The sequence below is a fragment of the Bos javanicus genome, chromosome 18 (assembly GCF_032452875.1).
Source record: "Bos javanicus breed banteng chromosome 18, ARS-OSU_banteng_1.0, whole genome shotgun sequence".
Lineage (NCBI taxonomy): Eukaryota > Metazoa > Chordata > Mammalia > Artiodactyla > Bovidae > Bos > Bos javanicus.
Genome location: NC_083885.1, coordinates 39,361,554 through 39,379,808, shown reverse-complemented (window position 1 = coordinate 39,379,808; position 18,255 = coordinate 39,361,554). Strand labels below are relative to the sequence as shown.

At 44.6% G+C, this 18,255-nt stretch overlaps 1 protein-coding gene across 8 annotated transcripts; it reads right to left on the bottom strand.

Annotated features, from left to right (window-relative positions):
- Positions 1–402: 402 nt before the first annotated feature.
- ZNF821 (zinc finger protein 821) lies at positions 403–17,244 on the bottom strand. Of its 8 annotated transcripts, XR_009730840.1 has the most exons (9): positions 16,492–16,556; positions 15,202–15,289; positions 13,793–13,907; positions 6,694–6,819; positions 4,018–4,163; positions 3,223–3,327; positions 2,117–2,283; positions 1,560–1,921; positions 1,289–1,374 (listed from the first exon to the last, which is right to left on the bottom strand). XR_009730840.1 is itself a non-coding variant. In XM_061387793.1 (8 exons), exons 3-8 carry the CDS (start codon positions 13,830–13,832, stop codon positions 720–722), a joined length of 1,239 nt encoding a protein of 412 aa, XP_061243777.1. In that variant the 5' UTR covers positions 13,833–13,907; positions 16,492–16,554; positions 17,225–17,244; the 3' UTR covers positions 403–719. The 8 variants fall into 8 exon arrangements, 7 of the variants coding, with proteins under 7 accessions (XP_061243777.1, XP_061243776.1, XP_061243778.1 ...); XM_061387793.1 differs by lacking the exons at positions 1,560–1,921; positions 15,202–15,289 and adding an exon at positions 17,225–17,244 and having other exon boundaries at positions 403–1,374; positions 16,492–16,554; XM_061387792.1 differs by lacking the exon at positions 1,560–1,921 and having other exon boundaries at positions 403–1,374; positions 16,492–16,892.
- Between the last annotated feature and the right edge of the window lie 1,011 nt (positions 17,245–18,255).

Genomic DNA, 18,255 nt, shown 5'->3' with positions numbered 1-18,255 from the left:
CTCCAGCAGATCTTCCCAACCCAGGAATCGAACTGGGGTCTCCTGCATTGCAGGCGGATTCTTTACCAACTGAACTATCAGGGAAGCCCCAGTCATGAGGAAAGGTGTCTACTTCTGAGTTTGGAAAAGGAAAGCTAGGTTGAAATAGCTCTTGGGACCACAGGCGAGGCTCATTAGGGTTGTGGGCATGGACCCTCACAAAGCCGGCATCGGTTCTTTCTCGGTGTTGTCATTAACTTGTGAAGGGCCAGATAAGGGATCTGTGCTTGGAGAGCCTAAGTGGAGGAGCACCCTCCCTTGGAAAAAGACAATCACTGGAAGTTCCTGCCTGAAAACTTCCATCCAGGTCTTAGATCACTTCATTTGCTAGAATGAAATCAAGAGAAGAGCAGGAAAGGTCAGTAAAGATAAAATTAATTTATTTGCCCTCGTAACTCCGTGGGCCGCACCGGGACCCCACAGTCCCACGCGCAGACCTTGCAGCAGTGGGCTGGAGAGTTGAAGTGTCTGGAGTGCCTGCTCCCTCGTCCACAGCTGCCTGGAGCCGGGTCCCTCCTGACTCCATCATCCTGCTCCCACATGCAAGGGGTATGCAGGTCCACCTGCAACAAACCCGGGCCTGCCTCCGCCGCAAGGACAGAATCTGAGGGTGACTGAGTGCGGATCCCTGTGGGCTTGGGTGGGTGGTGAGTGGGGAAGGCAGGCAGGAGGGTGTGGCTTCAGTGCAGAGAGCTGCTGTTCTGCTCTTCAAAGGCCATCTTGCCCAGGAGTTGGCTGTCCAACTCCACCCCACTCACAGGTAGCTGGAAGAAGTTCATTTCGGCTGCTAAGGCTGCCATGGCAGAAGGGTCCTGGCCAAACTGAGCTCGCAACATCATGTCCATTTTCTCCAGCCTCCTCTTGAGCCGCTTGGCCTCCCGCTCCCGGATGAGCCGGGCCTGCCGCTTCTCAGGGGTCTCGTTGGCTCGCTTCAGCCTCATGGCCTCCCGATCTCGTTGCAGCCGGCGTGCCCGCTGCTCATCCGTCTCCTGCATGCGCTGCAGGCGCTTGGCTTCTCGGTCCCTCATGCGCCTCACCTCCCGCTCCTCGGGGGTCTCATTGTCCCGCCGGCTCTTCTTGGCTGTGCGCTCTCGTTCCAGTCGCTGCAGCCGGACTTCCAAAGGCTCATTCTGCCGACGCAAGGCCCATTTGCGGACGCTGGGGGTCTGGGCTTCCAGCAGCTTCCGGTAGGCAGCACAGTTGTTGCACACAAGCAGAATTCCAGCAGGGTACACTGGAGGAGTAAAGGCAATGTCCTTCCCCTCGGCACTGGAGGGGCCCTCACTGTGGGCTGGTGGTAGGGATTCCACATTAAGGACTTCAGGGAGTTTCTCACTGGAAAGCAAAAATTTTGTACAGTTAATGCCATGGTCTAACAAGGCCCTGATTTCTTCTGTTCTGCCAGGCCAGTCACTCCAAGTTCACCACTAGGGGTCAGTTTGAGTACTTGGGAGACCTACTCCACCTTTCCACTCTTGCCCTTCTTTGGGCCAGGGTGTCTACCAAATCTTGAAGCCCACCTGGAGTTAGGGACTGAGCCAACTGCCACAGCAAGCACCAGAAATCAGAGGAGGAGCCCTTATGATGTGCAGTCCTGTTCAAGCCAAACTGATGGTGTCTTTAGGAGTTGTGCAGGGCAGTCCTCCTTGAGGTGGCAGCTGCTGTAGGGGAGGTCCGGTCCACTGGCTTCACCTCCCCCTGCCCGACCCTGCCTTGTACAGTAACTAGCAAACGGTGCGGACAGTGCACACAGCCCCAGTCTTCCTGGACACGGTGGAGACTGTCCTCCTGTGAGGGTCCTCATGGCCTCTCTAACTTCTTTCTCCAAGCTTTATCATGAAGGTTCTTGGACTTCCCACGTCTCTTTCCAGATGAAGATATTCTGATCGAGGAAAGACACGAGAATTCATTTCCCTTTGGGGGTGTTTTAACGGAATGGACATATTTACTAGCCTCCTTCCTTGTATTTCCAGAGTCAAGAGTCAGTTGCCTTTGCAACGCCAAGTCTTTGACTGGGAAAGGAGAACCCACACCCAGTTATCTGCTCCCAGCATAGAGGTTTAGGTGCCCGGCTCACCTGTTAAATGTGGCATGGCTAGTGAAACGGGCTCCACACACAGCACAGTTCGACCGCTGGTCCTCCGAGTGGATTAAGAGGTGGCGACCCAGTGACCCTGGGGAGCTGAGGGCCCGGCCACAGACGGGACACATGTAGCTCTTGGCGCTCACCACGGCTGCAGTGTGCTGGAAAAGAGAGCCTCATCTGTCAACTCACACCAGCTCCAGGACAAGTTCTACCCACTGAAGAACTACTTTCTGGGAAACATTCCTCTTAGTCTTAGAACAAGAACTCTTCTCCCTATTTAGCATCCAGAAAAGGAACAGGCTCATGTTAAAGGGCCTTCAGAAGGGCGAGGCCATCCACACCACTGCTCAGATTTCACTGATTTGAGTTCTGACTCTGTTCTGGGATGTGGGGCTGGCTTGGGGAACAATGAGATGCCACATTCCTCTTCAGAGCCAGAGAAGAATTTTTGCTCAGGATAATTTCTCATGGTCTGTCTGCCCCATGCTGTGTAGGTACAAATGCACTTTACCATCTTGAGCCACCAGGGAAGCCCAAGAAGTACACTTTAAAGGAGCACTGAAGGCCAAGTCTAGAAGCTGGCTGGGAAGACTGGTACCCAAAAGGTATTTAAATGCACAGCCTTTCCTTCCATCTTTCAGTGTCAGTCTTCTGAAGAAATGCTTCCCCTCATGAACCAGTGATCTTTATGGTAAAACCCAGGCTGCCATGTGTGCTGATGCCTGTTCACTACAAATCATGACACATGTGTTCTGCAACTGGACGGTTGTCTTGTTCTGATGTGTTGGTTTACACTAACTTTCTCCAGTCTTTCAGAAACATCTGTTAATTCACTTTTTTCTTCTTTAAAACAAAGCCCATTTCTCTCTCACTATATAAAATATACATTAATTACTTTAGGAAAAAAATGATACTTAATTTTCACAATGTCTGCCTGGGAACCCAGAACATATTCACTCAATGTATCCTACTTATTCTTTAAGAGTGGAATCTGGGTGGAAGCAAAAACAACCCAAGGTTCTTTCTGGGGTTGGAGGCAAAGGCTAAACAAGTCACTGGCGCCTGTTTTCCAGAGCATGTGGCTCCCCAAACCATACCTGGTACACGTGAGCAATCAGCTGCTCCCGACTCCCACAGTCGAGCTGGCAGAGGGGACACTGGCAGAGTCCAAGTAACGGGTCAGAATGCAAATTCTCCGTGACCTGCAACACAACAAGTAGGCAATTCACTAAGATGGTTTACCAGTCTCTTCCCTGCCCCTGCTTCTTTTAAAAGGGTATCCTGTTAAAAGGAACACAACCTCTTATCATCCATTATTCTCAGGTTCCCATCATGGGTCAAAGGAGAGTGACAGGGGAAAGGGAATTAAATTTGTTCCCATCTTCATTTTTTCCAAGGCTTCCTGCCATGAAGACATAGAATTACTCCAGAGAGCTTATCTAATTTTCCACCCTAAGGTAAACTCTGTAGGGAGAAAACTAGCTTTCCCTCCTGCCATGCCTCTTGCAAGAATCCTCAAGAGACAATTTAGTGAAAAGATGGCACCTCATTTAACACTGTGACTGAAATTTGCAAGTGTATTCAAGAGTACATCTCAGCAAGTCAGCTAATAGTTTTACAAAGATGGACATTCTGCCGGAAAGAAGTGGGGAGCTTTGGGAGCAGGAGCTGCGTGTGGGTAAAGTGATATGTGGGCGGGTAGAAAAGGAAGGCTGGGTGTGATGAGAACTGTGTGCCTGAGGGTTGGGTACCTGGTGCTGTGAAAGAAGAGAGGCTACGTCTGAAAACCTGGGAGACCCTCAGAGGCGAGAGTGCCTTCAGGTGGAAGAGAGGCATCTGGACAGAGCAGAAGGGGAAGGGGTGCCCAGACTCAGGAGCCATTTGTCACTTGCCTCATGCTCTACTACTTTCTTTCCACCAACAGGCTGTTCTGCATTTTCTAACTCTTTTTCCACTTTGACCACTCCTCCATCTTCCTCTGACGTATGGGAAGAGACTTCATCTTGTGTGGTCTCCTCTTCATCTCCCTCACTGTCACCTGGAACACACAAACTGGTCACTGGTTCTGATTTTGCATGAGTGCATCTTGTGTTGATTTCCACCCAAGAGTTTGCAGCTAAAATGGAAAACACCCCCAGATCTTCCATAATATAGCTGGTATCAGAGCTTTTTTTGAGTACAAATCATGTTAAGTGGAAGCCAGCTCTCACTGTTCCTTATATTGTCATATATACACAAAAGAGAAAATTGGAGGTAAAACTGCATTGGAAAATGGTTATTAGGCCTTGTATATTATCAAAAAAGCGATAACTTCTTACACACGGTTCCCAAATATCTCACACTTCAAATCACACCTCCCATGCACCTCACACCATGCTTATTCCGACAACACACCACTTCCAACTTACCAACACTTATCACTGATTTTATTACTTACTTTTGTCCCTAACCTCGCTGCAGTTTCTCCATATACTCTGTTCTATTCTGAGACCCACTAGTCTTTTCTCTCCCAACAAACCCCAAGGCGCACTTGTAGAAACACCAAGTTTTTCTTTCTTTTTATCAATAAAGGAGGTAGTAAGAAATTAGGTAAAAATGTCACTTTCTAGGGGAAAAGCTGCTCAGGACAGTGCAAGAATTAGTACAGCAACCAACCTCTGGCATTCTGCAGTGGTGTTTGACTCATGGTGTCCTCACCCTGCTAGGAACTCAGCAGTCTAGGCTAAATAACTCCATTATTCCTGGTGGTTCCTTGGATTATCTGATGGATAACTGAATGCTTAACTGGAGGCAACAGGATATTCTTTACTTCGGGATGAAACATCATTTCTCATGACTGAAGTAAGAATTGAGTTTGTTTTAGTTTAGGTGTAGGATGTGGCTGTGCAGAGGTCTGCCTGTGGCTGGGGATCTGCAAGGTTTGTGTGAGCTGATTTTTTTTTTCCTCTCTATTATAAAATAGGAAAAGAAAATTTTTTTTTAAACGTAGTAATGTAAGGAGTTCTTTCTGAAAGGGGAAAAAAAAGTGCTAGTACATTGAAGATCCCGAGAGGAAGCCAAACCTGGGGAAGCTGTCAGACTCTAGTCCCGTCCCAACACCACCTGGGTCTTGGACTCCTGGGCCTGAATGTCAGTGAGAAGAATACAGGATGGAGCTTCACCAGGCTCTCTGCATCGGCAGTGGGACTCGGCTTTCTTAACTAACGACGCTTATCTTCTACTATGCCTTAAGTAATTTCTAAGTCTACCAGTAACTGGGCAAAACTGGTCACATTCCCTTTCTTCCAAAGAAAATCTACCCATGTCACCTGCTGGTAGTTACTTGTGTCTCTGTTAGATATCCCACTTGGTTAGTGGCCTGGATTTGAGCCCTGGAAAGATCTGTAGTACACGTGCATTACTCCTCAGTCCCAAGGTTTAGTTTGAATCCACTTCAGTAAGTAAGGATTGGCATAGATTAAATGATACAATGTTTTCTCATCAGCTTATTTAGAATACTTGTAGTCTAAGACAATACTGTATCAAACACTTTTTGTAATTTCTCAAAAATTCAAATATATGTACTAGAAAGGTTAAAAAAAAAAAAAAAGTCTGCCATGTAAAGGGATGATACAACTTTTCCAGAATGGAAACCTACCAGACCTCTATAGATTTGGCATTCCCACCTACTACTAAAACTGGTGGCTCCCACAGATTTTCTAGAAATATTTGGGTTTATTTTTCTGTACCTGAGCAATGACTTGCTAAATTACTTTTCATTGCTAACATGTTAGTTTAAATAGAAAATGTACGTAGAAGAGTGCAGAACTGTCTCCCTCTTCTTTCCTTTCCAACCCCAAATGTGGAGAAAAATCAGAAATGTCAATCTGAATTGATACTAATAACAACCAATATCAGAAGGATCAAATTAGTAAAGTGAGGGTATCATCCTAGAAAATAATACATCTCAAAGTTTATTTGTTCAAGCAAGTCATGGAACAGATGATCCCTGAGGTTCAACCAGTTACCAGCCACTGTCTTTTCAATCTCTTAATCAAAGGGATCTACTCAGGACGTGGGGTGTAAAGACCTCCACATTAGCAGTTTATATGCTATGTAATCTCACTAACAAGCAAATCCTCTTACAGAGCATTAAAACTGGGTCCTCAAGCAAAACTTTCAAGAATACCATGCTTATATTTTATTAATTATGAATAAATAGATTCTAAAGGACAGGGATTTTTTTTTTTTCTTCTCATTTGATCTAGCCCAGGGGCTCCTTGCATACTAAACATCCCTAAACATCCCTATGCCCCTATCAGAGTTATCACAAACCTATCTATGTATGGCACTATGCCAAGTACTGCAGTCCTTGAGTTTTTAAAAAAAACAAAAACATAATGTCAAACCTGTTATCTCTCTGAACAAGCATATGCCCATACACCTTAAAACACCTGTGGGAACACTGAGGATCCAAAAATCTCCTTCAGGTCTTCCTCCCAACCCCCATGCACAATCCCCAGAGCACACACACTCTGATAATTCTTCTCCCATTGCCCTGAGTCATTACCAGAAGGTGCAGAACTCACTGCTACTGGAGTCCTGATCTCTTAGTTGTTGGATAGCTTGTCGCTGACTGCCAAGGTCTCCAGGAAAATCAGTTTTCATCATCGCCTGGCGGGCTTGCTCTTCTAGCCCAGCAAATACTTGATCCCCTGGTGGTCACAAGGAAAAATAGTCAGGCCACCAGCTGGGCGGTACATCCCCAGGCAAGCTGGTTGGAAAGGCAGACCATTCAAAGGTAGGAGACAGGCAGGTACCCTGTGGTGGGGTCATTCATCTCCAAGTCAGCTGGTGGCCTCCAGTGGTTTCTGGGCACAGCTACTCCTCCTGGGCAAGAAGCCAGATGCTCTAGAAAGCAGCATTTGCTTCTCTTAAATCCTCCTACTCTTGACTCCTTTTAGAGGTGATAAATTGCTATTATAACGTTCCATCAGGAATGGAGAGACAGAGACAAGAGGAGGCAAAGCGATGGGATGAAGATAGGGTGACAAATCTGGGCATAATTTCGAATCTTAGTGTATTAGTGACATGGCCCTGACTGCCAACTTCTGACTATGTAAACAAATGCTTCAAATGATCCATCTAAAAACAGTATCTCTGACTCCATCTTTCATCCATTCTCCTTACAAGACATACTATGGAAGTTTTCTCTTAACTCTCTCACATCTATAAAAATTAGTCACAAGCAAATAAAAAACTGGTAGAATGATTGATTAAAAGGAAAATGGATAATATGTGAACCCACTTCTGCTGAGGAACAAACTTCCGAAACATGCCAACCAGTTCACAACAGGATAATATTTCATCTAGTCTCCTTGGTTTAGTATGGTTTTTTTCTCTTTGTATGGAGTATCCAAAAGCCCTGGAACCATCCTTGATTGTGCATTTATCCCAAGGAACTCCGCCTGGTGTCTGTGTGGTTATTGAAGAGTTAACATTTAAGTGCTCTTTTATTTCCAAGAGGCCAGGCATAAGGAAAAAAAAGAATTGGGTTTCTCAAGGTTTCCATTATCTCAGTCAGAGTGGAAACTACAGCCACCAAGGAAGAATAATAAAAGCCCTAGTGAAATGTCTGACAATAGGCCCGGTGCTTTCTTAATGAAGAGAAAAGGGAAATTAAACAGGCTCAGATTCTGAGGCTGATACAATGATTTAGGAGAAATAACCTGGTCAAATGACTTGAACAACTAGTCTTCGGGCAGTGAAAAAACTGATGTGAAGTATGACTTCCCAGGTGGCTCAGTGGTAACGAACCCGCCTGCCAATGCAGGAAGCCACAGGAGACTCAGGTTTAATCCCTGGGCCAGGTAGATCCCCTAGAGGAGGAAATGGCAACCCACTCCAGTATTCTTGCTTGGATAATTCCATGAACAGAGGAGCCTGGTGGGCTACAGTTCATGGGGTCGCAAAGAGTTGGACATGACTGAGCGATTGAGAACACACACGGGCTTTGTGTGATTCACTCAGGTATTTGTTCAGCAAATATTCAGTGAACATGTCCTATATGTTAAGTGCTGAATGCTAATAATAGTGATTATTTGGCACTTCCAAGTTCCAGGCTGTGTTAGGTGCTTTATAGTTGCTTTGTTGTTCAGTCGCTAGGTCGTGTTTGACTCTTTGCGATCCCATGAACTGAAGCACTCCAGGCTTCCCTGTCCTTCATCATCTCCCAGAGTTTGCTCAAACTCATGCCTGTTGAGTCAGTGATGCCATCCAACTATCTCATCCTCTTTTGCCCCCTTCTCCTCCTTTATAGTTGCTACTTCACCTTAATTCTCTGCAAGAGTCTTTGTTGTGGGAATTACTATCCATATTTTACTTGGGAGAAAAACTAAGATCTATGGTGGAAACAAAGATTCAAACTCCAGTCTATCCAACCCTTAATAACTATATTTTTCAACTCCTTTCTAGCATAGTTGTAAACAGAACTTTAAGTGGTTCATTAGAGTGATTTTACCAAAAACAAATGGTTGTCTTTGTGTGATAAGAATAGCTCTGATCCTACCGTCAGTGTTACTTTCCTTCTAGGAGAAACTGATATACACAATGCAAATATCAAAATAATATTCTCAAGGCCAGTAATGACGGAAGGAACCATCATTTTCCGGTTCTGACGCCATGTGATGAGTTACCATGCCTGGCTTAGAGTGATATTATGCTACTCTGAATGACGCTATGAGTGGGAACAGAGATGCTGAAAGTCTACGTGCACTTCTAGATACACAGCCCTCAAGTAAAGGAAAAATAAGCTGCTTCACGTCGACTTTCATAATATTCAGGATGACACACTGGGTATAAATTATAGCAAGGGAGAGCAAAAAATGAATTCTTTGTTACAGTGCCTCCTCTTTCCTCTCTGTAGGAGTAAAATATTGAATTTCTCCTTGTTGGTTCCTCTGTAACCACAAGACCATGGCCAACTGGAACAGTTAATGAACTCTGGGTAAATGCATGTTTTTGGACCTGGTGGCCGTGGCAGGTATGACACTAAGGAATAAGTTATGTACTAGCATATAATTATCAAGGGCAGACCATCCGCATCAAAGACATCTCTAAAGAAGCCTATCTAGAAACCAGCTAGGTTTTTAACACACCAAGAATCTATACTTTCCCCTCCTTTCTTAATGGGGAATCACCACTGGATTCAAAGGACATCTAAAAGGATATGTACTTTTTAAGATCAGCTAGTAATTCAGTCTAGTCTCCATTAACCTGGGCTAATATTTTACTTCTCTTGACGTTATCTAAATATTTAGGCCTTCACAGAACAGAGAAGAGTCTGAATAATACAGCCGTCCTATCCAGGACTTTTGGGAGCATTCTCACCTTGGATAGTTTGGCTATATTAATTCTGTTATTCTTTCCTTTGGCAGTTTGGAAAGAAAAGCTATGGTCCCATATTTTATTCCACTCCTGACTTGGGAAAAAGGCTAAGGTAAACTTTACTCCTCAGGGATATTCCTATTTTAAATATCAGCATAAAGCAAACTATATAAAAACTATTAAAAAGGATTCTTTCATAAGAAGGTAGTGATACTTGCTAAAAGTATGTCATATTAACTCAGGTATAATATGATCTATACAGATACTAGTGATTAAGAAGTGTTACACAATTGCCTGCTTTTACAGTGTAGAATTATTATTTCCTTCTGTCTTGAGACTATTGGAGTAGGTTAAAAAAATCCTCTGGTTTTAGATATTAATGTAAAGTAACCATCTTATTTAATTAACATGGGTATTTATTTGTCTATTGATAGTTGAGAAAAAGTCATCTAAGCTCAACAGTAAAAAGCAAGGTGCTACCTCTCATTTTATGGTATGAAATCTAGATACTGTTGGTCTGATCTGGCTAAGGTTTTTTAGACCAGATAAGAATAAAGTCACACAAGCAAGTCTGTAGAACAGATGAGAAGCCTGAGATGAAAGTTACTAGAAAGAAAAAGATTTTACAATTCTCTTTCTTGAGTCTTTGGTGCAGTTAAATAAATGCAATGTCTGGTGGAATGAAATCAAGTATAGCAGTTGAGACATTTTCTAGGAGAGCAGATGTCGAATTCAAAATAAAATAAGTTAGTGTTAGGAGTGAGGTGCTTAGGATTCTTTTTCTAGCTGACAGTCTCCGTAACTGAGGTGCTACATGTTGGGAACAGAACCATTATCTTACAAGGATGCTGACAATGAATAAAGACAAAACAAATTGCACTTTTTAGAAGATGAGGGACTTTAAAGCCTTTTTTCCTACTTCTCTGTAAAAGTTAAAAAACTAATTGAAGTTGGAAGTTTTCAGTCTCATATATAGTTTGAAAACAAAAGTCTCTTAAGAAATAGTTTTCCTTTATTTAAGTGGTTTGCTTGGTATAAACACATCAAATGAAAGTGTGCAAAGGACTGTATTCGAAACCACTCTAGAAACAGTTTACAGAAGTTTGTAGTCAGAAGGGGGTGAGATGAGGAAGAAGGGAGGGAAGAGATCTAACAGAGATCTCAAGCTATCAGCAGTTCCTCTGTAACTAACAATAATTCTGGACTTCTATTCCAAAGCTCTGCATCAAGTCTATTAACCAACTGGGCAAAACATAAAGACTGCCTAGATGTTTCTGGGAGAAGGAGAGATCATGACGATAATTTAGATCCAGAGACAGTCCTAAGAAAAGCCAAGTGTATGCCAGAGCATCCTGCCCGTTGGCTTCTAAAGTAGATCTGACAGATGCTGCTGGGCTACAGCAGTGCAATTCTTAATATATTCTTTTAGGCGGGCTTTGAGCTTCATGCCACACAATCCTCTTCTTCCCAGAAGGCAGATCTGATGGAGCTCAGCCATTACTCTGCTCAAATGCCGATTGGCTTTGACATTTAAGCAAAGCTTCTGCAGACCTTCCTTCCTCCCAGAACCTGAATCCATTCCATTTACTTTAAATAGAGGAGAGGCATTAAATTCAATATATTTGATTGGTTCTATTTTGCTGCAAGGGGATAGAAGGCTCACGTGGTCAGAAGACTGAAATTACTAACTTCCACTTGTCATTATTATCATGGGCAATGAGAAAATGAGCTTTCAAAAAAGGGAGGATCAGCTTTAGTCCCAAAATAGTAAATAAGCAGAAGGTTCCGAGAGACTAGCAAATCTCAGGGTCTTTCTTCTTTCTTAGTCCATTGTGTGAGATGCATTCACAATTTCCTGCCCAAAGGTCTCACTGAAAACAGCCCCTCCCTGAAGGTCTGCTTTTTAGTTGCACCCGAACCTTGCTGTTCATAGCCCTCTTAATGGTTACCAGCGCAGAGCTTGCAAAGTCCTACCCGTTCCACCACTGTACTACGATATTCACTAGCTCAACTCTAGAAAACTGCATTTCTGCAGCCGTGGATATGGTATTCCCTTCTTCTCTATGGCGTGTTCCAACTCCAGTAGCAGCTCACCCTGGCTTTGAGTGACTATGGTGGGAAGAGATGCGGCTATGGATTTATGCTATGTGGGTGTAGGAATCTGCCACACAAGCATTTACTGGCTCCCCTGGACTGATCACAGTCATATATCATCTCTGTGAGCTACATTCCTCCAAGTCTCTTTGGACAGGTGGCTTTTACAGGTAAATCCCAACTCCAGTGACTGCCTTATTTGTGAACTCATCACTTTACTAAGAGTTCCTTTTCCTACCCTGCCTTCTTGGAGAAACATCTGTATCTTTATCAATATTCATCTTCAAACCAGAGCAGAGAAGACAATCCTGAACTTCTGTGTTCAATTACCTATGCTACAGATACTTCATCCTGTCTCTCTTGACAATCCTCACATTTAGGGCCACTGAATTTCACTGTTTTGGCAGCAATTTCTAAATTGCTTCTGAACAATTTCTAATTGTTTCTGAACCACTCACTTTTATATTAAGCAGCCTTCCAGATCCACTTACTATAAAATACACTCTGAGAAGCATCCAAACTTGCTCTGTTTTATACAACTCTTCTGGGACTTGAATAGAAGAAGTAATTGTATATGAATGTTTACCACCCTAATCTCATTTAATCTATAACATACTGAAGTCCTCTTAATTCCTCCGTACCTATGGTTTTCTCTCCTACTCTTGAAATTACCCAATAAAATAAAATAAGGTACACACTGTTTGGCATACAGTATCTTTTTAATAGATTTTAGTCCTTTTAACTCCTTGACTAACCTAACCTCTCAAATGTAGGATTTCTTTCCTTAAAAAAAAAATCTTTCAAATGTTCTAACGCTGAATTCCCTTCAAATGTTGCTGTGCTTTAGTCAGTCCTCCATAACAATAGGGGGCTATTTGTCTCTTTTTTACGTTTGAATGAAGATGTTTATCTGCTCAGAACAAAGGAAATTGGTTAATTGTCTCAAATCTGCATAAATATGTCAATGCTCATTTAATAAGGCCCTTTTGAACACCCACTCTAAGGAGTGCTGCTTCCCTGATGGCTCAGTGGTAAAAACAAAATCCACCTGCCAAGCAGGAGATGGGTTCGATCCCTAAGTCAGGAAGTTACCCTGGAGGAGGAAATGGCAACCCACACCAGTATTCTTGTCTGGGAAATCCCATGGACAGAGGATCCTGGCGGGCTACAGTCCATGGGGTCACAAAATAGTTGGATATGACTTAGTAAGTAAACAACAAATCTGAGCAGTGCTAAAAGTTGAAAGGGATAGCAGTAATTATATATGGGACATAGTGTCTGCCCTCCAGAAGTTTATAATCCAATTACTGAACTAAAACAAAGATATGAACCTGATGAGAAATAATGCAAGGCAGTAAAGCACAGCTGTTTTCTGTTATCAGTCTCTCCTTCATGTGATCCATCCCGCACACTACTTTGTAGTTTAAATGTCACTCCACTCTCCCTGTTTAAAAACCTTACAGTATCTCCTTACGGTCACAATGAAGTATGAACTTGGCCTGGCCTTCAGGCCTCTGCAATGTAGAGTTAAACATCTCCAACCTCACGGTCTGTGGTTTCTGAACAAATGAAACTTCTGCTTCATACAAAGTCTCCTTGTTCCCTGAACATATCATGTGCATTCCCTCTTTGTATCTTTGCTCATGCAGTTTCCCCTACCTGATTTTACAAAACTCTCCTTTCCTCTGTTTTAAAAAAACCCACCTTCTACTTTCTAAAGCCCAGTTCAAAGTCATGTTGTGGGGCCTCTTCCATCAAGCATTCCCTCGCTACTTCAGTCCATGGAGTTCTCTCCCTCCTCTTACCTTCTGTAGTACACACAGTGTACAGCATCCTTATTTGACACTTAGCATAGATTATCTTGCTATATGCTCATCTACCTCTCTATATATCTGTGGCTACATTTTAGTCTTACATATCATTTTATTGTTTTATAGCCTTGGCATCTAGCACAAAGCTTTGCACAGAGTAGGAACCCTATAAATGTCTGTTAATGTGAATACTAAGGATGAATCAAGAACACCTATTCCTAAGACAGGTTTCCAAGACTTCGCCTAGCACAGACACACTTTAAATCCATCACATTTGACACCTTTGACTCTTTTTTGCTTCAAGAATTAGTGTGAGCCAATCACCTAAATTCAGATTACTCTTCCATTCCAACCCTCAGCATTCCCAGGTTTTAGAAGAGAAAAGTCCCATACTCACAGTGAACTTTATTTGGATTTGTCTGTTTCCGACGGGACATGTTTTCCTGATCCAAGAGCTCTGGCTTTTCCCAGTTTCACGACTGGATGTTACCACCTCCTTGCAAGGTGCCAACCTACAATAAAAAGGATAATGTTAGCATGTGTCATTCAGCCTGGAAATTATACACAATTAAAAGATAAAAGACTTTTTAAAATAGTTTTTGAGCATATAAAACTCACCATTTATAAATTACTGTACTACTTAAAGAGAGAAATGAATAAATCTCTGGCATAACATTAAGGTCCCAAGAAGTTTGAGATGGGACTCTAAAGGATTTAGAGAATTTCACTCTAAATCCACTTGTGGAATCCAGAATACTGTTAAGTAATCATGTTCAAGGTCACAGGGTAGAAAGGAAAGTGAAAAACTCAGGCAACCAGCGTTAGACACACTGTGGGCTCACCCCACAAATTGTAAAAGGAAGCAAAGGAAGCTCAAAAGGGTGGCAGCTCACATGTCACATGCCCTCTGGAAGTCAAGCCCTGCAATCTGCACCAGTGGGAGCCTCCAGATGTTTTTTTCAAGAGGTTATCTCTCCTGGAGGGGACAAAGGCACCACATTCCTGTGAAACAGGAAATATCTCAAAACTCTTGGGCACCTGTCAATGAAAACATGGGAAGTAGAGCCTCTACTAGTGATGTAGGCACAGTGCCAGGCACTGTGGATGACAGGGCACTAAAGCAAATCAGACTTCCAATGCTGAAGATGGGCTTTCACCAGAAGAGCTGGGTGCCGTCCACATTGTTGAGTACTAATTCAATACCCCAGTGTGAAGTATCAACCTGGCCCTGCTCACATGCTCCCAGGTGGCGGTCAAAGTTAATAACTGTAGTGCCTCTTCTCAATCCAGCCTTTGTGTAGCAAAGAGTGGGAAGAACAAAGAGAAAAAGTCCCCAAATGAGGAGTGTTGCAGAGACATGCACCTGCTTCCCTGAAATAGGAGGAAACAGATACTTACGCCTACAGTTCCTGGTTAGTTATAAGAAAGGCTTTCCCAGCATTAAGTGTTGTTAGAGAGTCTGAAATGGATTAGTAGAGGAAGCTGTGAATTTTCTTTGAAAGACAGAGTGAATAAACAGACATAGATTGAAAAGAGAGATATTCTCTTTCCTACCAAAGATAAGAATGTGGACCTGATCACCCTCGAACTTTTCTTTCAGTTCCTCCCTTCTCAAATTGTACTCACACTGAATAAGCAAATATAAAATTGTAGTTTACTGCCTTAAGAGGCATTATAAGAGGTTACTTACTACCATCTATACTCTGCACTCAAGTTAGTGAAGACTTGCCTCCTGTTATGCCAACTAACTCCTCTATGTAGCTAGAAAGGACCTCAGACCTGTAATCAGATCCTGCCTCCCCTTACCAAAAGAAGAAAGAAACCGCAAATGGCAAAGACAGGCCTCCACAGGAAGTGGCAAAGGAAGCAGCTTTCAGGCAGTCTTCTATCATATCTGCATATCAAACACAGTTCTTTTTCAGACCTTTAATTAAAAAAAAAAAAAAAAAACTCCAAATGTATACAGTAAAAATCAATTTTAAGGTAGAATGCTGAGTGCTAATGTTAATGAAACGTGTTCTCTAAGTTTTGTTTGTTTAGATGATTTCTTTTTAATCAAATAGTTATGTCATAAACTGAAGCGGTGAATGAATATTACACTTTGGGTCTTTTTCTATAAGTCTGTGGAATCACAAAACAGAAAGTTGAATGAAATGCAGGTTGCCTATCATTTTTTCCCCCCAAATTTGCAGAGGAATAGCTCTCTATTGTATAAGGAAGAAACGAAATCTTAACTAATATTTATATTTTCTTCCCATCAAGATCTGAAATTGAAACTATGAGATAAAGGCAATAAAGATCCTTCAAAAGAAGGCCAAATAATTTGAGACAGGCTCTATTCAGATCATCTTGGTGAGGCAACAATACTAAATACTAAACAATACTAAAGCTACAAGTCTGAAACAGAGATCAGTATTTGCATATTTAAATCTCCAGTGTCCACTGCATCTCACAGTCCTCCTAGTGGTCAAATGAGGAACCAACCAGATGGTACCCAATGGGACTGACTTCACACCTGAGGGATTGAAGGGAAAACAGAAGCAAATATTCTTACCTCCCTCAAAAAAAAAGAAAGCCTGTGGGGTTTTGGACTCTTGAAAATAAATGTCATTTAATTAATTAACAATTAAAAAATCTAGCACTGGAGGTACATTCTTGACTGCACAACAAGATCTCAGAGATTAGCCAATTGTTTTACAGCAGTAAAAGCTAAAGAATTCCATAGACACAGTGCCCTAAAGTTCACTAACTCAGTTTTACTTTCAACACTGACTCAGTTCCCAAGTCGTAATCCGAAACCCACACAAAAATGTAAATGGATAGCCTGAACATCACCATCTGGAAGAAAAAGAGGATGGGAAGAAAGGTAACCGGTGAGATTCAGGTTTACAAGAGATCCTATTTTAAAAGGGAGGCAACTTTGTCCATCTTTAGTACAAGGTTAAGAATCCTTGGGAGGGAGGCCAACAACTCCTCTTAACACTGTCCCTGATCTCTCACAGGTGTTAGGCTGCAGGTTCCAGGACACGCCACAGACTTCGGCAAGGAAAAAAATGGGTGAAATCCAAGCTTTAAGAAAAGAGGGTTCACTCCCACCTCCAGATCTGGTGCAGTTCCCACGGAGCAAAGTAAACTCGCCTGAATCCCAGTGGTTTGTACCTGCCAAAAAGGAGAGGACAAGAAAGCTGGTCACGTAGCCGCCTCCCGGTTCACCCTGTTCCCGCTTCTGTTTGGTCCGGAGCTTGTGTATACTCAGCCGAGACCGTCCCTCTGGCTTCCTGAAGCAGGAGCACAGGTAGATTCCCGGGAATTATCAGCCAAGAGCCAGAGGGCTTCCGAGGCGGCTCAGACAAACGCTCAGACAATACAGTCTTCTCAGAAATCTAAATTTAGAAGCCTTTCTGGAGACGGCGGCTCCGGACTGATACCCGGGTCGGCACCCTCACGCCCATCCTCTCCCTCCCCCAGGTCCAGCCCAGCCTGTCAGTCGCCGGGGGCGTCCCGGCGGTGCCCGGCTGAGACCGACCTAGGCCCACGCGGAGAGGGCGGCGGCGCGGACACCCCTCCCGCGCCCGAGATCGCCAGAGGGACGGGAAAGAGGAACGGCCGCGGTGGGGAGTCAGCCGGGTCCGGCCGCGTCGCGGGAGCCGGGGGCAGGGGGAGGGTCGGAGCCAGGACGGCCCCCGCCCCCCAGGCCAGAATGAGCCCCTGGCCCCCTCCCCAGACGCAGACTGACAAAAGGACCAACAGCCGGCGACCAAGGGAGGGGGCGAGGAGCCCCTGCATCCTCAGCCTGGTCCCGGATGGAAAGAGTCGGGGGTCTTTTTACCCGGCGCCTCGGCGCTCCGCGGCGCTCCGGGTCCCTGGGCCCCGCCTCCGGACAGACAGACCGCCGGACAATGGGCCCCGAGCCGCAGCTCGGGCCCGCCGGGCCGGGGCTCTCCGCGACTGGGCCCCGGCGAGCAGAGGGCAGCTCCGGGTCGTGCCGGTGGTGGGGAGCCGAGGGGCGGCGCTGCAGACGGACAAAGCCAACAGCAGACAGACAGACTGAGGGGGAAAAGATGGCGACGCGGGTGGCGGGAGCGCGCTGCTCGCGCACCCGCAGCGAGTGGAGCGCGTGCACGAGTCTCTCCTCTTCACCCCCCCCCCCCCTTCTTCAGCTTGGTCCCCCTCCCCGCTCCCCAGGCGCGCGCCCGGAGGCATGGGCGGGGCTTATAGGGAGGGGGTCCGGGGAGGCGGGATCTAAGAGAGCATCCAATCACAGACATTTGAGAGGGGCCTCTTCTGCATCCTCGCGCCGCGCAGACCACCCAGCCTCGCACTCTCCAAGGTCTTTCTCTGGTCCTGTCAGCTCCTCAGCTCCCCTTATCGTCTCCTGAACCTTTTAACTTCACCCTGACTGTCAGCTCTGATCCTGGTTTCCTACCCCACCTTCGAGTTCAGCCACAAAACCCACATCCCCCAACCACAGTTCCACCACAGGTTCCCCCTCTCCTTAGCCCAACCTTAGCCTCCCCGTTTCCCCAAACCCAAACACTCGTCCCTTCATTTCCCCACATCTCATGGTTTCTTCGGGCCCCTAAGGCATTAAATGTGACCGAGACCTAGGGGCCACGGACCACTGTGGGAGGGGCTAGGTTCAGCTGTCAGAAACTCGGAGGAGACAAATCTTTAATTCCTTTTAGACATGTAAGTCTCAAACATGATTCTCGACTAATAACAGTAGCTGTACACCGGCGGCATAAGATTAATTCAGAGAAGGGTAACTTGTAGCATTGTTGCCACTTAAGGGACATTTGGGGCAATTGAGAATGGTTAGACTCATTTCCTAATAAAACACTTCTTTCCCCTCTCATCGTT